The sequence below is a fragment of the Cucurbita moschata genome, unplaced genomic scaffold (assembly GCF_002738365.1).
Source record: "Cucurbita moschata cultivar Rifu unplaced genomic scaffold, Cmos_1.0 Cmo_Scf00038, whole genome shotgun sequence".
Classification (NCBI taxonomy): domain Eukaryota; kingdom Viridiplantae; phylum Streptophyta; class Magnoliopsida; order Cucurbitales; family Cucurbitaceae; genus Cucurbita; species Cucurbita moschata.
The window spans coordinates 1,624,870-1,643,375 of NW_019268554.1; the positions used below are offsets into that span (position 1 = coordinate 1,624,870).

Genomic DNA, 18,506 nt, shown 5'->3' on the forward strand with positions numbered 1-18,506 from the left:
AAAAAGTGGAAAAAAAAAAAAAAAAAAAAAAAAAAAAACTAATCTTTACGAGTTTTCCGTTCCATAGAAGATGCAGAGAGAGGCAACACAGCAGGTGCCATCGTCACCACTTTCTTCGCCTTAAATAACCATTGTCTCTTCCATTTTTTTCTGCACTTTCTCTCTCTTACCACTCTCTCTCTCTCTCTCTCTCTTCATCTTCATCCATCTCCTTCCTCTTCTTCTTCATAATTCCTTCATACCCCTCCCCGCCCTGTACTTCACCACCTCTCTAAATTTTCAATTCATTTGAACTCTGATTCGAACAAAGCTGGTGAGAGATACTCCTTTGCACCAATTTAGCAATAATTGTCTCACTTTCTTCCTTTATTGTTGTCTTTTTGGCTTTCCCTTTTATCTCATCATCGCCGGAGTTGAAACAGTTCAGAGATCTCAGGTATTGGAATGAATTTATTTCCCCCTTCCTTTTCTCCATTATTTTCATTTCGGTTTTGGATCTCTTCCTAATTTAGTACTCTTCTTCTGTTGATTTACTGTTCTTCTTGTTGTTTTTTTCTTTGTTTTTGATGATGATTTTTATTGTTTCTTCTTGTTTTGGAAATCATTTCGAATTGGAAACGGATTGGAGCTTTGGTTTTATGTGTTCTTGTGATGTGGTCTTTATGTTTGTTTGGAGCGCTTTTGGAATACATCTGAAAGTTCTATTTCCTTCACCCTTTCTATTTGGTGTGTTTGTGTGTGTGTGTGCGTTTTGATGGCCTCTTCAGTTTGGGATATCGCTGTTTGTCTCCTTTTGAAGGCATCTATTACTTTTTATGGAACGTAATACAATTTTGAGTCGTTGGTTGTGTAAAGGTATCTATAATTTTGAAATAAATGAAAATTCATAAACTGTGCTCTTGAGGCTACTTGAAAGCTTTTTTTTACCTTCCTCTATCAACCATGGATCTTCACGTGGGGATTTCACAGAGCACATATTGATTCTTCTTAGAGCACATGCAATGTGTTCTTGAGGCGTATTATTCTATTTGAATCCGGAGGATTTATTGACACCACTAAGTTTGGGACGTGTCTCGGGTTGACTGGTGCCAGTTGCTAGGACAAAGGACCGTTACATGTTTTCACTACGGTATGTTATTGTCCATATGAGTAGATGAATTTGATTTTAGTTTCGCTGAAAACACCTCATCTAGTGGAGATGTTGTCGCCCTACTTATTTACTCATGATATTCCATTCCCTATGTCTTGCCCATTTGAGACTGGTGCGTTTTCAACGAGCCTCGAATAGTCATTGACCCGTCTATCTCTTATTGATACCATTTTTTTTCCCAGAGCATACTGCATAGATCTCCACTTGACTATGTTATTGACCTCACCACCTCTTCCTTGACGCTTGAGGATTCTACAAATATGATTAAGTTTAGGGCATGACTTGATATAATTTAATAGGACTTCCGATACTAGACCTCTCCACATTTTAAAATGGTATGATATTGTCCACTTTAAGCGAAGCAGTCATGCCTTACTTTTGGATTCACCTAAAAGCCCTCACATAAATGTAGATCTTGTCCCTCACTTATATTCCCACGATATTCCCTTTGATTAGCCAACGTAGGTCTTTGGTTGCATTCCTAACCCTGGAGAGATTGAATTGAGTTTTCTAGCCTGTGACATAGAGAAAAGGACACAAATTTCACTTGCACAACTTTTTTTAAACTACTGCAATTTTCACTGATGAAGAGTGATGCATTAGCTTATTAGATGGGGTAGTGGTCAATTAACGAGACCATAGATGTGTAGCATGCATACGCTGCATCCTTTTAGTTGCTTTTGTAGACATCCATTTTAGCTTATTAGCTTAGAAGCACGGATTTAGATACGAGACATAGACAAGTTGACACTGACCTTTTTTAAAATCTAGGACACACACGAAAATGCCTTAAAATAGAATTTTTTGTATTTTACCTTCAAATTTTATTAATTTTGACCTATACTATCATGTATTTATTTCGCAAGTGTTTGATATGTGTCTAAAAATTGTTGGGATCCATATTGACTTTGTACAATTAGGATCTGACATATGTCTATTGTGCCAATAAGTGTCTGATACATTCCAACAAGTGTCGGAGTGTTCAAGTGTCGGATCTGGACACATTAGTCAAACTAAAGTGTATATGCTTCTTAGCTTATTAGGTATTGTTCGCTTATGATATTTTTAAAGAATATTGGTCTTATGTCTTATTTTTGGGGTTATTATTCAACTCCTGAAGCGAGTTCTTTGTAACTTTTCACTTCTTTAACGAACAATTATCTTTCTTATGGAAAAAAAGTTTCGTGAACAGCGGCACAGAGTAACTTGAATGTTTCTGTGGACTCTATGACATTAGTATAATTCAGCTGCTGTCCAGTACAGTTGCCTTATAGTCAAATAAGTTTATATACATGCATTCTAAGGAGAAAAATTTGCACACTGCACTGTGGAAAAGATTATTCAAATCCAAGGGATCTTTTTACTGTGTAACATATTAGCAAAGGAAAATGGCACTTTCTCTCCGTTTGTTTGACGGGCAACTTTGCTCTGTTTAGTTATTTTTTGTCTAGTCAGAAATATGGTATTTTGCCGTGTTCCACAGCCAAATTGTGGGAGGCATCCATGTATCAACTGTTTTATTTATTTATTTTTATCTTTTCTGAAGTTTTGAATGCTTAAAAGATTGCAATTGTATTTGGATTTTTGTAACTTCCCATTCTCTATTTTATTGTTCCCTAGTTACGACCAAAGGTACCCTGTTGTGAAATCTGATTTATAGATTATCCAAGTAATGAATGAAAGAATTTATAATTTGCCAAGATGGAAGTAAAATGATGCAGGTTTTACAGTGATTTCAATTACAATTCATTGATTAAGTTCTAATTCTTAGTTTTTGCTAATAATTTATCCCTAGTCCCTGACTACTTTCTCTCATGCAGGGTTTTGTAGCATTCTTGGGTGATAGATAAAGGCGTTCGAGAGCCTATCATTAAAACTTCGTTACGATACCCAGTTATACGAAAGGAACTAAACATGTCTGTTCCAGCAAAAGTTTTTGATCCTGCTTTTCAAGGAGTAGGGCAGAGAGCGTATCCTTTGTTCTACTAGCATTGAGCATTATTTCTCCTTTCTTCTTTTTTTCTTTTTTGGATAAGAGAATTTACATTCACTGTATATCTAACAAATTAAAATCGTGTTGTTCATTTTCATTTTTATTTTATTTATACTTGCTTGTTTTTTTTTTTTTTTTTTTTTTTTTTTTTTTGTCAATATTGAACATGCTGATTCTAATTTTACTTGTTGAGCTTAACATCTTTTAGTGGGACTGAAATTTGGCGAATTGAGAATTTTCAGCCTGTTCCATTGCCGAAGTCAGATATTGGAAAATTCTATATGGGGGATAGCTACATAGTTTTGCAGGTTGCTTTCAACTTTCTATTATTAGTACTACTCTAGTGTCTATTTGAAACGTCTTAGATTATTTTTCGTTATCATATGAGTAAAAAGATAACTATGGTTATATAAACCGTGGCAGTGCTTCCCATTTTGAAGTTTTAATTGATGTAAGCTTTGTGGGATGTTTGAAGCAGCTAGATAGAAGTCCAAGTTCTTAGATTATTTTTCTTCTTTGGTTGTCTTATTCTTTTTTCTTCTTTGAGAAAGAATGAGTCGCTCATGCCAAGAGCTAACAGATAAACTGTATAAATGGGAGGTGGCTTTGAAGAAAATGCTTGTGCAATCACTTTGTGAAAATGGTCTCTTTCATGTACTGTATTTTGATAAATATTTCCTATTGCAGACAACACAAAGCAAAAGTGGTTCTTTCTTGTTCGACATACATTTCTGGATTGGAAGGGATACAAGTCAGGTGTTCTTTCTTATCTTGTACCCTGCTCTTTCTTACCTCAGTGACTCTCCTCGATTTATAGAAATTTTCTCAGATCATGGCTAGTGTACTGCAGATGTTACATGCTCAATTAGGCTATCCAAGACTGTTTACTTACATTAATTTTTTAACAATCCCTGGTGAAACCTTGAGAGTCACTCACCAATATTTGTTGGAAATTGGAACATCCACAACATTAGAGCTTGGATCTAAAAATTGTATACAAAATTTTCTTTAATTTTTTGAGAGTTTTAGAAATCACTGTTGTAATACTCAAAGTTAGTAATTATGATTTTTTCCATGATTGCCAATTGGGCACCCTTTTTCTGCTCACTTGGCCTCTGCGAGTGCTTGGATCTAAAAGAAATTAAAAGATATTTTTCTTTTATTTTGTGAGAAATTAAAGAATGACAGTTGCAATGCTCAAGATCTACGGTTATGAACTTTTTTCCATGAATACCGTATTGGACGCCACTTTTATGCTCATTTGGCCTCAGCGGGTGCCTTGACCCCCCTTGAATGAAGTTTTTATTATCATTGAAAAATAAAATAACTCAATCTTTGTTAATGTGTTTTCAGGGGACCACAATTGAATCCCCGCGAGACCTTACTTTTCATTTTCATTTCTTTTTTTCTTTTAAAGGATTAATTCCTAAATTTCTGGACCTTTTGACCTAGGACGAATCTGGGACTGCTGCAATAAAGTCCGTAGAGTTAGATGCAGCTCTTGGAGGACGTGCAGTGCAGCATAGAGAGCTTCAAGGCCATGAATCTGACAAATTTTTATCATACTTCAAACCTTGTATCCTTCCACTTGAAGGAGGTGTTGCATCTGGATTTAAAAAAGTCGAGGAAGAAGAATTTGAAACACGGTTATATACCTGCAAAGGAAAACGAGTTGTTAGAATGAAACAGGCACGTGATTCTTTTCATATGAACTCCCATATATTTGGAATTCATTTAATTTGATTTTTCTAGGATCAAAATTTACATTTTGATAATGCAGGTTCCTTTTGCTCGGTCTACTCTGAATCATGATGATGTCTTCATCCTAGACACTGAAAAAAAGATATATCAATTCAATGGTGCTAATTCCAATATTCAAGAAAGAGCCAAGGCTTTGGAGGTGGTTCAATTTTTGAAGGAAAAGTATCACAATGGAGTCTGTGATGTTGCGGTAGTGGGTATGCAGAAATGCTTCTAGTCTTTCACTCTGCTACCTGTTCCCCTATCTTTCCCCCCTTAATAAGAAACACAACTTCTTCGAAAGTAAAGGAGTGACCAGAGAAATTAAGAAAAAAAAGAAAGATCGAAGGAGTAATAGTTGGCAGAAAGGAATTTAGTACTTCACATGGCTAATTAATCTATCACTAGTTTCCTTAAGTTCCTCACTTATTGCTGTTAGTTACTCCTAGTCTCTTAATCGTGTAATTTTGTTTGCTGCTTCAGATGATGGGAAGTTAGATACAGAGTCAGACTCAGGGGAGTTCTGGGTCCTCTTTGGTGGTTTTGCACCTATTGGGAAGAAGGTTAGCACTGATGATGACGTGATTGCGGAAGCCACGCCTGCTAAACTTTATAGGTATCTGTCTATTTATCACCCTCACCAAACGCGAATGAGAAATTTAAATAGGTATTCAAATCTACAAATTCTTAGAGGAGGTAAAGAAGCCATAACTGCTGAGTTAAACTCATATTGACAATAAGTGGTCTTGCTTTTCTTAAGTTAACAGAACCAGCTTGTTAAATATATTGCTATTTTTCTTCCAGACAAAACAATATTGAATTATAACAGTTTTTGTGAGAATCTCATATGCTTTTCTAGATTAATGTTCAATTTAATTTAAGGATGTCTTACTCGCTTTTTCATTGGTATGATGTTGGAAACCTTGATGCTTGACACATAATGCTACAGGATTATTTTTTCCCTTCTTCAGAAACAAACTCAAGTTTTTTTTTTTTTTTTTTTTTTTTTTTTTTTTTTTTTTTTTTTTTTTTTTTTTTTNGATGCATGCAGCATAGCTGGTGGCGAAGTGGAGATCATTGAAGGTGAACTATCCAAATCATTGTTAGAAAACAACAAATGCTATCTACTGGACTGTGGTTCTCAGGTATTTGTTTGGGTTGGACGGATAACCCAAGTGGAGGAAAGAAAAACGGCCATTCAAGTCGCTGAGGTAATAGAGTGGCAATGTAGGACCCAAGATAGTATGTTCCACTAAATTTGGATCTAAATGTATCTGTTCGTCCCTACCTGTACTTTTCTAGGAATTCCTTGCTAAACAAAATAGGCCAAAATCAACACAAATAACGCGGCTTATTCAAGGTTATGAGACGCATTCTTTCAAATCCAACTTTGGTTCCTGGCCAGCAGGATCTGCTGCTTCCGGAGCTGAGGAAGGAAGAGGAAAGGTAGCAGGTAGGTGTCATCTGTGACTTAAAAGTAGACTTAAAGTACTTTCTGCTCAATTTATTCATTTTGATATTCAAATTTCTGCCAGCTTTATTGAAGCAACAAGGTGTTGGTATTAAGGGGATGTCAAAAAGTACACAAGTAAATGAGGAAGTACCTCCGTTGCTGGAGGGAGGTGGAAAAATGGAGGTTTAGTCAAAAAATTATTTTTTTATGTTAATTTTGAAGATAACTTTATGAATTTGATAGCTACATATTTGTTTTGTGCTAAGATATTGGACATTGTTCGTTTTGCAGGTATGGTGCATCAATGAGAACACGAAGACTCTAGTGCCCTCAGAGGGCGTTGGCAAATTTTATAGTGGAGACTGTTATATTATTCTTTACACTTACCATTCTGGAGAGAGGAAGGAAGATTACCTTTTGTGTACTTGGTATGGAAAGGATAGCGTCGAGGTAAGTTAAAAATATCTTGCTTCGGGTGTTTAATGGAATTCCACAACTAGGAGTTGTACATTTGAAACGACAAGAAATAGATCAATACATTTTCAGGGATGTCTTATACGACTGTTGACTAATTCATTATATTTTGCTGTTGCCAGAGCTAGGCACGACTCGAATAGCAGTTCATAATAATTGGCATTAGAACAAAAATGAAGTGTTTTTTATTTTCTTATAGATATCATAATTTCTTAAGAAGGGTCCTAAAGGATTTGATTTAGAGTGTGTTTGGCTCAACATCCTAAGTGATTTAAGATGACTATGAGTGTCTTTTTTAAAACTTCAATTTGCAACTTTTGGTAATAAAACAAGATTGTTTTTTTTTTTTTTTAAATAAAAAGAAATAATGTGTGATGATTCTCCGACCAGTGATTCTAAAATGATTACCTAGGAGTCACTTTAAAATATGACAATATTTGAGATAATTATTTCTGGATGGAGTGCAATCAAACAAGTTTGTGGTTAGAAAAAAAAAAACCGAGCTTTCATTGAGCAAAGTGAAGGAAAATACAGGGCATATAAAATCAGCCCCACAAAAGGAGTCCAAACCTTAGATATAGAAATGGGCTCCAATCTATAAGACTATGTTGGTCATTACCACAAGAATAAGACTCTGGTCACGCTTTTGTTTCCTTTGCCCCCACCAAAAAATATGTTGGGCTGTATACTTGTCATTATCTCATACATTGTCCAATGTCAGGAGGACCAGGCGGCAGCTGCTCGGCTTGCAAGTTCAATGTCAAACTCGCTTAAGGGGAAACCAGTTTGGGTATTATACTCTATATTAGTAGATCAAGATTATGTCATCATCATTATTCTTTGACACGTTATATTGGTATGTGTGTAGGTTCGCATTTTTCAGGGTAAAGAACCACCACAGTTTGTTGCACTTTTCCAGCCTATGGTGGTGCTTAAGGTATTGTAGCTTGTGCAAATATTTATTAACAAAATCATGCTTTGCGAGTTATGGTTTCTAGCATAAAAACTGGCGCTTCTCCTTTTTAACTGAGTACTCTTTCTATAGGGTGGTCTGAGTGCCGGTTACAAGAAATTTATAGCAGACAAAAAATTGGTGGATGGAACATATAGTGCAGAAAGTGTTGCTCTCATCAAGATTTCTGGAACTTCTATTCACAACAATATGGCAGTGCAAGTCGATGCTGTATGTGCAGAATACACCTCTTTCATTTCTGTTTGTTTGTGGCTGTCTACATTTTATGGATATTATCTTTTTTAATGCCTTTATCTTATATAAGTTGGATTGATGCATATTTTCTTTCTATGTATACCATTCAACCACAGTAGAGAAAGAGGAAATGGGAAGTATCTTATAGCAACTTTCAGATATGGAAAATGTTTCTGGCCATAAAAAAGGGTGCAACCTCGTCTCCTTTTAGATTGGACTCTTCTATTGAACCAGACAATAAATTATTGTTTGGTTCTAGAAAATTTTATCCGCACAAAGTTATTTCCTTGTTCTAAGAAATGCTTAAACATTATTTTCCCGGAGCTTTATGCATAGAGTGATCTGCGGGAGCACATACCCTTATGGGGGCGTTTAGAAGAATGCACAACCATGCTTACACCTCGCAGACGGTTTCTTTGGGCTTAGAATTTTTGTTACATTGAACGTTCTGGAAGTTTAGTATCCCTATAATCATTAGGCTTATTTGTGATCAAGCACTTATTTGAGACCAATAACTTCTGCATCTCTTTCACTCAGTACTTTGGCTTTTAGGTTGAATAAATAAGCTCTAAATCTTGAAGATTGATCGCTAATCTTTTATCCAATCTGCTTTGTATAGCTGTGTTGACTTGAACAAATCTAGTCATTGTAGAAATTTCATAACCATTTTTTTTATATTTGGAATCGGATGCAATTCTTAATTGGTATAAATGATTCTACTTCTATAGTTATAACTCATCCTTCATGTTACTTCAGGAACAATTTCATAAGCTTTGTTCTTGATCAGGTGGCAACATCATTGGACTCCAGCCATTCTTTTCTCCTGCAAACTGGATCTTCCGTGTTTACTTGGCATGGAAATCAATGTGCCTTTGAACTGCAGCAATCAGCTGCAAAAGTTGCTGAATTCTTAAAGGTTGCACCACAGTATTTCCGTTTACCTTTTTTAGTATCAAATATATCTGATTTTTGTTGAACATATACCACAACACTAACTTCATGTCAAGTGAGGAGCATGGAGAGTAACGTTTATAGGGTTCGTTAGGCTTGTTTTTAAAGGATATTTACTTGTGAAAGATGCAGACTAATATGGAATGACTTCTTTTTTGAAACTAACATTTAAAGTATAATGGGAATATCTACGAATTTTACAGGTTTCTTTTTTACAATCATGCTTTACAGGCATTCTTTCAGACATGTGTACTGTACACATGGCTATTTACTAACAGCAGTATGTTCCTATTTATGATATAGCCGGGAGGTCCTTTGAAACATGCTAAAGAAGGAACAGAAAGTTCTATTTTCTGGTCTGCTCTTGGGGGAAAGCAAAATTATACCAGCAAAAAAGCAGCTCCAGATGTTGTCAGAGACCCTCACCTATACACAATTTCATCAAATAAAGGTGGCATCTCTGTACATTTATTCTGAATCAATAATTTCTCTCTTCATGGCAATATATTTTTCTCTACCTTATCTAATTATTCGTAATATTGATACCCCTATTTCCTTCGACTAATCATTGTGGCCATCCTCTTACTTGGATATTTCAGGAAGACTGAAGGTGAGTTTTGGACCTTCTCTGTTCATTATTTTGGATGGTTTATTAAACCTATATAGTTATTATTATTACTTATTTTATTCAGGTAGAGGAGATTTTCAACTTTTCTCAAGATGATCTCTTGACAGAGGATATCTTGATTCTTGATACACATGCCGAAGTGTTCGTATGGGTTGGTCAGTTGGTTGACACCAAAGAAAAGCAAGCTGCCTTTGAAATTGGGCAGGTACTCTTTATTTTAGGATATCTCAAAATTCTCTTTTACCATCGTTATTTGATGAACGGCTTTTGCAGAGTTACATAGAATTGGCTGCTTCTCTGGAGGGTTTGTCTCCAAAAGTACCACTATACAAAGTCACTGAGGGGAACGAACCAAGCTTCTTCACAACATACTTCTCATCGTGGGATAATTCTAAAGCTTTAGTAAGTGCTAGTTTGTGGCATTTTCCTTTCTTAATGTCATACTTTTTCTCCATTCATCTTATATTTCGTTAAAAAATTTCTTTGATTGCAAACATGGTTACAGTTCTCTTGCCACTTTATTTTCTTCATCTGCACTTTTCATGGGGAAAAAAAAATTCTCTGGCTTGATATTGTTAAGTGAAAATTGAAATGTGAATAAGTATATTCTAGAAAGGAAAATTTGACTTTGAGAAAATCTATGATAATATGGATCTGAACCTCATGGATAGAGTTTTGGGGAAGAAGGGTTTTAGGGTCGAGTGAAGAACTTGGATGTGGAACTCTATTAAATTTGCAAATCTCTCTATTTTTGTCAACGGGATACGTAGAGGCAAGATTTTTGCTACGGTGTTCATTAGGCCGAGGTGTTCTGTTACTGTCTTTCCCTTTTCTCTTAGTCATGGACGTCCTCAATAGGTTGGTGTCGACAGGAGTGGATAAGAGTGTCACTGAAGGCTTAAGGTGGGTAAGGACTTGGTTCACTTGGCTCACCTTCAGTTTGCTGACGATATTCTCCTCTTTTGTTTAGGATAGGAGAGCTTTTTTGTTGTTCTCTACAGATTTTTGTACTTTCAGGATGACCTTTTTGGTTCTAAAGATTAACAAGGGAAAGAGCCATTTCTTATCCATGTTTAAGATCCCTATTCTATAACTTGCTTCAACTTTAGTGCTTTGCATTGATAATTTATCTCATTTATCTATGGTTTTTTTCTTTTTCTTTCCATTGTTTGGAGAATTTTAGTCCAACTTGTTGAATTATCTTCACCAAATGTAGGCTCAGGGTAACTCGTTCCAGAAGAAGGTTTCTCTGTTGTTTGGAATTGGCAATGCTGCAGAGGTAAACGCCCAACTTTGTCTGTGAATTTTATTTTATTTCGGGCAATTATGGTTTTGCCACTCGTTTTCCATTTGATATCGATGAATATATTGCTACTGCAGGATAAAGCTAACGCATCAGGCGACGGACCAAGGCAAAGAAGTGAAGCTTTAGCTGCTTTAAACTCTGCATTTAGTTCATCCTCTGGCCCGAAAAATGTTTCTACAAGACCATCCAGCAGAGGTCAAGGAGGAGGGTCGCAAAGGGCAGCTGCTGTAGCTGCACTTTCTTCTGTTCTTACTGCAGAAAAGAAGCCAGGTGATTCTCCTACTGCACATGGTCGCAGTCCACAATCAGAAGATCAATTCTCGGGTAAGAGAGCCACGCTGGAGTTTCTAAATATCAGTGTTTTAATTGAAGGTTTAAATTCTTTGCAGTTAAATTTATACACTCATAGCTGAGTTGGTCTGAATTCTAGTTCAAATTTATATGATAGGTGGTTAAGTACTTCTGGAAAGTTTCTAATATTCATATATCATTGTAAATCATAGTACTTCTAGTATTTGATGCTGTGAAACATACCTGTACATTGCCTCGACTTTTATTGGCAGGGAAAGGAGGCGATGAAAATTTCGAAGACAAGGACACAGGGAACTCTTCCCCTTCATTTGAAAACAATGGGGGGGATTCGACCTCTCAGGATGATTATGCTGAAACTGCTGTTCATAGTACATTCAGTTATGATCAATTAAAATCTAAGTCTGAGAATCCGGTGACAGGAATCGACTTCAAACGAAGAGAGGTCGGTGTGATGGAGACTTCCCTCTAAACTTTTCCTGATATATTATGGGTGTTAATGGTTCATTCAATGTTCTCAGGCCTATCTTTCCGAGGAAGAGTTCGAGACGATATTTGGCATGTCGAAGCAAGCGTTCTATAAACTGCCTAAATGGAAGCAAGACATTGCGAAGAAGAAGGCTGATCTGTTTTAGAAAGCTAATTTATTGGGCAAGTAATGTTTGCTGCTTGTGGTGTCTTCCAGTTGGTCGTTTGGGTTTCATGGCTGGTTTGCATTTTTGGTATTGATTGTGATGCAGCCTGAAGATGAGTGTTTTTTTGTTTTCCTTTTTGTTTTTGTTCGTTGAAGAACTACTCCATTGTTATAGTTTCCCTCCCTGCAAGTGCGTGGTGTCTTGCCTTTGAGACAAGCCTGGCAGTTCAATTCTTTTATTGTTGGTACGCATTAATTATGTATTGTTTTTGAGTTTGTTTGGGGTTTCAGATCTTTTGTATGGCAGAAGAAATGAAATGGTGTATATGCAAATGTATATGGATTTGTGGACTATTTGGTTGGCTCTATAATTTTGGTTTGAAGAAGGATCTGGCACACTGAAATGGAAAATTTTGGTGGTCACTATGGTTACTGCTACCACTCATGCCCGAGATTCTGAATCTGGGGCGTGGCTCATTACAAATGGCATCTGAGTGGTACCTCTTTCATTTAGATATGATTTGGGGATGAGTACATATGAATTAATTGAGACCACGTTTTGATGAGAACAATCTTAAAGATAGAATGACTAAAAAATACTTTAAAAAAATCAAAGTTACTATCCATATCAATAAGGTTCATCTTCCTTTTCAATACTTCAATCATAGGACTTTTGAAGTTAAATGCATTTCGATGCAATTTTATGTTGGGTGACCTCCTGAAAAAGGGTATGTGGAGATAGTTTTCATTTTTAGAAACGAGACGTAATGTGACCATGTTGTAGGGAAATGCTAGCCATAATTGACATGTATTCATTTTTTCGAGATTAGTAGTTTCAAATTCTTGTACTCCACATTTATCGCACTAAAACACTTTGAAAATCGATAAAACCGTGAGAAATATGGAAAGATGGAAAGATGGAAGGTTTATAAGAATACCTAATTTTACTCCATTAGCCTTTTGCTTATGATTCTTTTTTAGAAAAGAGTACCTTTCTTAGGGCCCCTTGCCCCTTGTAGACTATGCTTCATTGCTATGCTCTCAATGTCTATCCATCAATAATTAATTGTTTTTTTTTTCTTCAATTATATTTAAATTATTATTTTCTTAATTTTCCTATTTTATAATCACCCTACTTCATCAATCTTGAATTAATAACTATTTTTTTTACGAATAAATAATAAAGTGACTTTTTAGCACTTTTTTTTTTTTTTTTGTAATATTATGTTTTAATTGATAAATTTTGTGACCTTATTTTATTTTATTAGAAAAAAAATAAAAGGGTATTTTTGTAATTTGACGGAAGAGAGTACTACAGTAGCTTTCATTTAGTCGTCATCAGTGGGGCTGTCAGCCACAAACAATTATCCGAACACTTAACCACTAAAGATATGATTTATAATTTTTGTCTCTTTTCTATTGTTATTATTATTTTATTTATAATCATTGATTATGAACTTGGTTCCTTGATTATTTTTAAATCATATTTTATAAGTTAAATTAAATTAACCATATTTATTAATGACGTACTCTCTAAATTTAAAAGGTAAAATGATCTCAACAGCAACCAAAATTTTAATAGGATTATTAAAATTTATACCATAAAAAAAAATTGAGTTGGATTAGATTTTGTTCTAGATTAGGTTAAATGATTGAAAAATTAAAAAATTTGAGTCGGTTCGTTGGTTGTTTATCGAGTCAACTCGACCAACTCGAAAATAGAGATACAATCCAACCTAACCTATCATATTTTTAAAATTATTATAAAGATTACGAATATTTGATGTTTGTAATCGATGTTACTGATGTGTTGTGGCGAGAAAATGTTATATATTGAGTTTTATTATGAGATTCAGTTATTGATGAAATATATATATATATCTTATTATTATTATTATTAATTTTTTTTATAAAAAAAACAACCCGACAGCCCAACTCGAAAATAAAGGATTGGAGTTGGATTGGATTGTGAACGTGTTGCTCAAGTCACCAACTCAATTACTTCGAAATTTTGGGTTCGGCTAAAAAATTTCACAAACTCAATCCACGTATATCCCTTTGTACGTGTATATATATATATAAATAATGTGAAGTAGTATGATAATTATATATGTGTAGTTATTCTTAAATATTTAACAAAAGCCGACCATGACTTAACCTCATCTAATCATGAATTATTGTAAGATTGTTGGAATCTAATCCAAGATAATCAAACAAAAGTCTACCTAAACATTTGCAAATTATTTAAGAGTTGAGGGGGCAAAATGCAAATTGTCGTTCTAATCGAGAAATTGTATCAGTTTTACTATAAGCTTTTAATTTCATCAATTTTGACTCTAAACTTTCAAATACCCAACCGAGCGTATTATCATATACATGTTTGTGTCATATAAAACGAAAAAAAAAAAAAGAAGAAAACAAATCATTAAAACAGAGTACAAATTACTTCTCAAAAGTTAAACCAAATAATTTAAATTATTTAATTAGAAACACGGGATGGACTCATTATCTACAATTAGAGTTTAAAATAAGACGGATGTCTATAAAAAATTTCAAAATAAATAAACGAAAAATACATAAGATAAAAGAGACAGAACGACTAAAATTCATGGACACAAACACTCTCTTCCGTCACATTTGTCTCGACCGGTACTCTTACCTTTACTTAAAAATATATTTAGAAAGGCTTATTAGGGTTTAGATATGCGTAGTTTGAATGCAATAATACTTCAAATAGGTGAGATTTTTCACCATTACAAAATTTGACCGACCGTTTCAATAGTTACATAAACGTACTTTTGAAAGACCACTAGTTCTCGATAATTTTAAAAAATTACCACAAATATAAAATAAAAAAAAATATGAAATTTGATCGTAGCCACGCGATACCTAACCACACTTAAGCAAGTCATGTTCATGTTCTTTAGCTCAATGTTTATTAAATCAATTTTTTTTATTAATTTATCGAAAAATAAAAATTCCGATAAAAAGACGGGTCATTCAAACCCATAATTTAAATCAATTAGAACGTATCTTAATCGTTGAATTAGTATTTTAAATTTATTAAAATGGTTGAAATTAGGTATAAGAAAGTAAAAGAGGTGCCTTTGCATGCGTGAGTTAAAGGCATTATACCCTTAGGCGTGACATTGTAATTTCATTATTATACTCTTTTTTTTAAAAAAAAAAAACAAAGTATTATATTTAATTAACCATAGCTCTACTTTTGATATTTTAATATTAATTTTTTCCCTAAAGTTTTATTTTTTTAATGTCGTAAGTTAAGTTATTTAAAAGTGTCATTTAGGCTTATCGTCACCAAACTTATAATATTGTTTTTATAATAAATTTGAGAATTCAAATTATCGGATCTTTCAATTTCAATGGTTTAAATTTTAATCCTTAATTTTAAAAAAGTCAACGTTCGACAAATTTAACACTCTTTAGTTGTGAACGGGATGGAATCCATCACTTCTAGTTAAACTCTTTAATTAGCCTCAAGTTCCTCAACTGGGTCGATGAGCTTATTGGTCTCGTTTTTCATTATTCTATTTTTCTCTTCTTTTTATTTGAGTTATCCCCGCTAAAATAACTTAATCCACGAATAGATAGAGGAGCTAGTCTGCCTTGTTTTTTGTTGCATAATTGTTATCGTTCCAAGTGTTAGAGTTAAAATAGCTTTGCCAACCTACTCTTTGGTTAACCTCCTCCAACAATATTTGATATTAAAGAGTAATCCCTGTCCTCGTCCTCGTCCTTATTTAGTTAATGGGAAAATTTTCTCTCTGTAAAGTTTCGATTCCACAAATTAAATGAACATATCTGAGTACTATTACGAAGTAATAAAGAGAAACACTCAACCATAAACCTAAACCTAATTAAATTTCAAAATCAGCATTTTATACAAGAATAGAAGATATCGGTGTTTGTTTGGTTCTTTCTCCTTCACCTGATTTACGAAGTCAACGAAGTTTAAACAATGGCCGACTACAAAAGAACTGAGTCGGAATTAATATTTAGTAATGGCATATAAGAAGCTAAATAATATGGTCCACTAGAAAAGAGAATTTGAGAGAGAGGGTTTACATTTAGTGAATGCAAGTTGCAGCAAAGGGTCAGCCATGAAAGCCTTCTTTCAACCAACTAATATTTGTGGGGGAGACCCTTTCTTTTCTGTCTCTAAATCTCATTTTCTCTATTATTTTTCGATGTCGGTGCCTTCTTTCGTTTTCCCAATCAATAACTCTGCGCCTTTCATTTTTTTTAGGCATTTTTCATACCCGACAAGAGATGGTTAATCTTTTTAGTTTCATTACCTACAGTATCATAAATCATTTTTTAAAACCCTACTATTGATGTGATTATCTCTTTAAAATGGTTAGATACAGATGTTAAGATTTATCTGTTCTTAATGATCCAGATATAAAAGTGAGGTACTTTCATAATTTCGCTCTCATACATCCAAACGTGCAAATTTTTCAATCCCATTGTGGTGGGTTCTTCGAATAATTTCTCCAATGGTCGAGAGAGATGGGTTTAGGGGATTTGACCTATAATCTATTGGTTGACGGAAAACCTTAACTAGTTGAGCTAAGACACGGTCGTATATTTTCAACCGTGCGGCATCATGATAATGTTATGTCTCATTTTTGTTGAATAGAGTTGAAGTTAGAGAAGACATTGATCGACTGTTTTCCACGCCAAATATTTGATGTGAATGTTGAGGAGCTTGCTGGTTCAAAATAAGATGGTGAAACCAAAGTTCCATCAACGTAACCCGACATGTCTTGACTCTCGAGGAGAGGGAGAAGTTGACTTTTCCAAAGAAGATAATTGGAAAAAGAAAGCTTAACGGTGATCATATGAATTAGTCTTGAAATGAAGAGAAGATGAGAAGAGAATCCGGAAGCCATGGAGAAGAAATGATCGAGGTTGCTAAACCAAATCGGCTCTGATAGCATGAGAATATTTACTAAAACAATCACACCTAAATGGTGGTGAAAGTTCTCTGTCTAAAATTATTTACATAAAATGAGATGAAAAGAGTAATAAATGGATACACGATATTAACCTATCATCAAGGGTCAAATATGATACATATGGTAAACAGACGGTTAAATATCTCCAATAATACAACATATTCATTAATCTTGGCTTCAATGCACATTTTAAATTGAATTATTCACCATTTTCCTCGACCGCATCATGACAATTGCTTGTTTTGGCCCTCACATGGACGAATGGGTGTCACGTTAGGACCATTGCTTTGTCTTTCTATGTAAGAGTCACAACCTACTCTCTTCTTAGTATAGTTGTGAAACTAAGCTCGTGGTGGTGATGATTTAATGTATAGATAATAAAATAAAGTTTTATCATAGGTATATTATTTCATATTTAAAACATGGTACAAATTCATGTACGTGACATCATGACATGGTCATTTATTTGATTTCATTGCATTCACCTAACCACTTGTCCCATCTATATATATATATATATATATTTTACTCATTTATTATTTAATGCTTCAATATTTTTTTTTATTTAATTCAAATTTAGTCTTTTATCCTTATAATTAAAATATTGATTTTTTTAATTTGATTAGGTTAAATATTATATTATATTTTTTCTTATGAAATTTAAAAATTATTTAAAAGAAATATATTTTTTAAAATATAATCTTTGACGGGACCAAAGATTCTGAACAGTAGACTTAATCCTAAAATTCTCACCTCAATCTCTATAAAAATAAATGGAGAATCCTTATTCTTTATCACCGGTGTATATGGATTGGGTAGGGTTTGAAAAATCTTTTGGATTAATTAAAATTTTTAATTTGGTTGAGGGATCGATTCGAAATAATTCACAACCCAACCTAACCCATTTTTAATTGGGTTATCGAATATAAATATTATATTAGTAACTAAAATCTCGAAAAATAATTTAAATATAAAATATTTAAAAATTACATCAATTACAACCTTAAATATTCTTAATATTTAAAAAGTAAGAATGAGTTGTAACCTATTCTCAGTTTGGTCGAATTGATTGGATGAAAAAAATGTTAACTTACAAATCGAACTGAATTTTCAATTTTTCTAAAATTTAACTCATCCCAAGTCGAAAAATTCTAACCCAACTCAGTTGGGTTAGATAGTTCGAGTTAGTCGAGTTATCGAGTGATATGAATTTCTGTAATAAACTAAATTGATCGATTTATTTTATATAATTTATAAAAAGTAAATGGAATATGGTACTTTTTGATTAAAAGAAATTAATGGGTTATTAATAAACGAAAGCAGAAGCCTTGAATGGCTGAAAGTAAATGAAGGCTTTCATTAAGCCATTCTGATGCATTCAGACACGGTTTTTGTACTACGAGTCGATGGTTATTTATTATAATTTATTATTTTTTTTCTTTTAATTTTTTAATTACTTTTTTTTTAGTTTTTTATAATTTATTTGGTTGGGCAGAGTAAAAACATAGCTGGCAATGTCTTTCTTCTTTTCCGCCGTAAAAAGAAGTGAATTTCATTTTTAATTCATCATTTAACCCCCTCCTTTTTTACTTTTTACTTTTTTAAATTCACTCACTATTTTCCTTTTTTCACCCTTCTTTAATTGTAATAATTATTTTTTATTTTTTTTATTTTTTTGTGAA

The 18,506-nt window shown here is 33.7% G+C and overlaps 1 protein-coding gene across 3 annotated transcripts; it reads left to right on the forward strand.

Moving 5' to 3' along the window:
• The first annotated feature begins 85 nt into the window (after window positions 1-85).
• On the forward strand, window positions 86-12,199 carry LOC111432439 (villin-3-like). 3 transcript variants are annotated; one of them, XM_023069325.1, is made up of 24 exons: window positions 86-436; window positions 970-1,129; window positions 2,971-3,120; window positions 3,352-3,451; window positions 3,831-3,899; window positions 4,596-4,832; window positions 4,924-5,101; window positions 5,367-5,499; window positions 5,935-6,094; window positions 6,186-6,336; window positions 6,419-6,519; window positions 6,628-6,786; window positions 7,532-7,600; window positions 7,679-7,747; window positions 7,856-7,993; window positions 8,805-8,933; window positions 9,272-9,419; window positions 9,568-9,573; window positions 9,656-9,801; window positions 9,870-9,998; window positions 10,813-10,875; window positions 10,977-11,226; window positions 11,466-11,656; window positions 11,733-12,199. In XM_023069325.1, the coding sequence occupies exons 3-24, from the start codon at window positions 3,065-3,067 to the stop codon at window positions 11,844-11,846; spliced, it is 2,796 nt and encodes a 931-aa protein (XP_022925093.1). In that variant the 5' UTR covers window positions 86-436; window positions 970-1,129; window positions 2,971-3,064; the 3' UTR covers window positions 11,847-12,199. The 3 variants fall into 3 exon arrangements, with proteins under 3 accessions (XP_022925093.1, XP_022925092.1, XP_022925091.1); XM_023069324.1 differs by lacking the exon at window positions 970-1,129 and having other exon boundaries at window positions 9,568-9,578; window positions 9,661-9,801; XM_023069323.1 differs by lacking the exon at window positions 970-1,129.
• The last annotated feature ends 6,307 nt before the right edge of the window (window positions 12,200-18,506 follow it).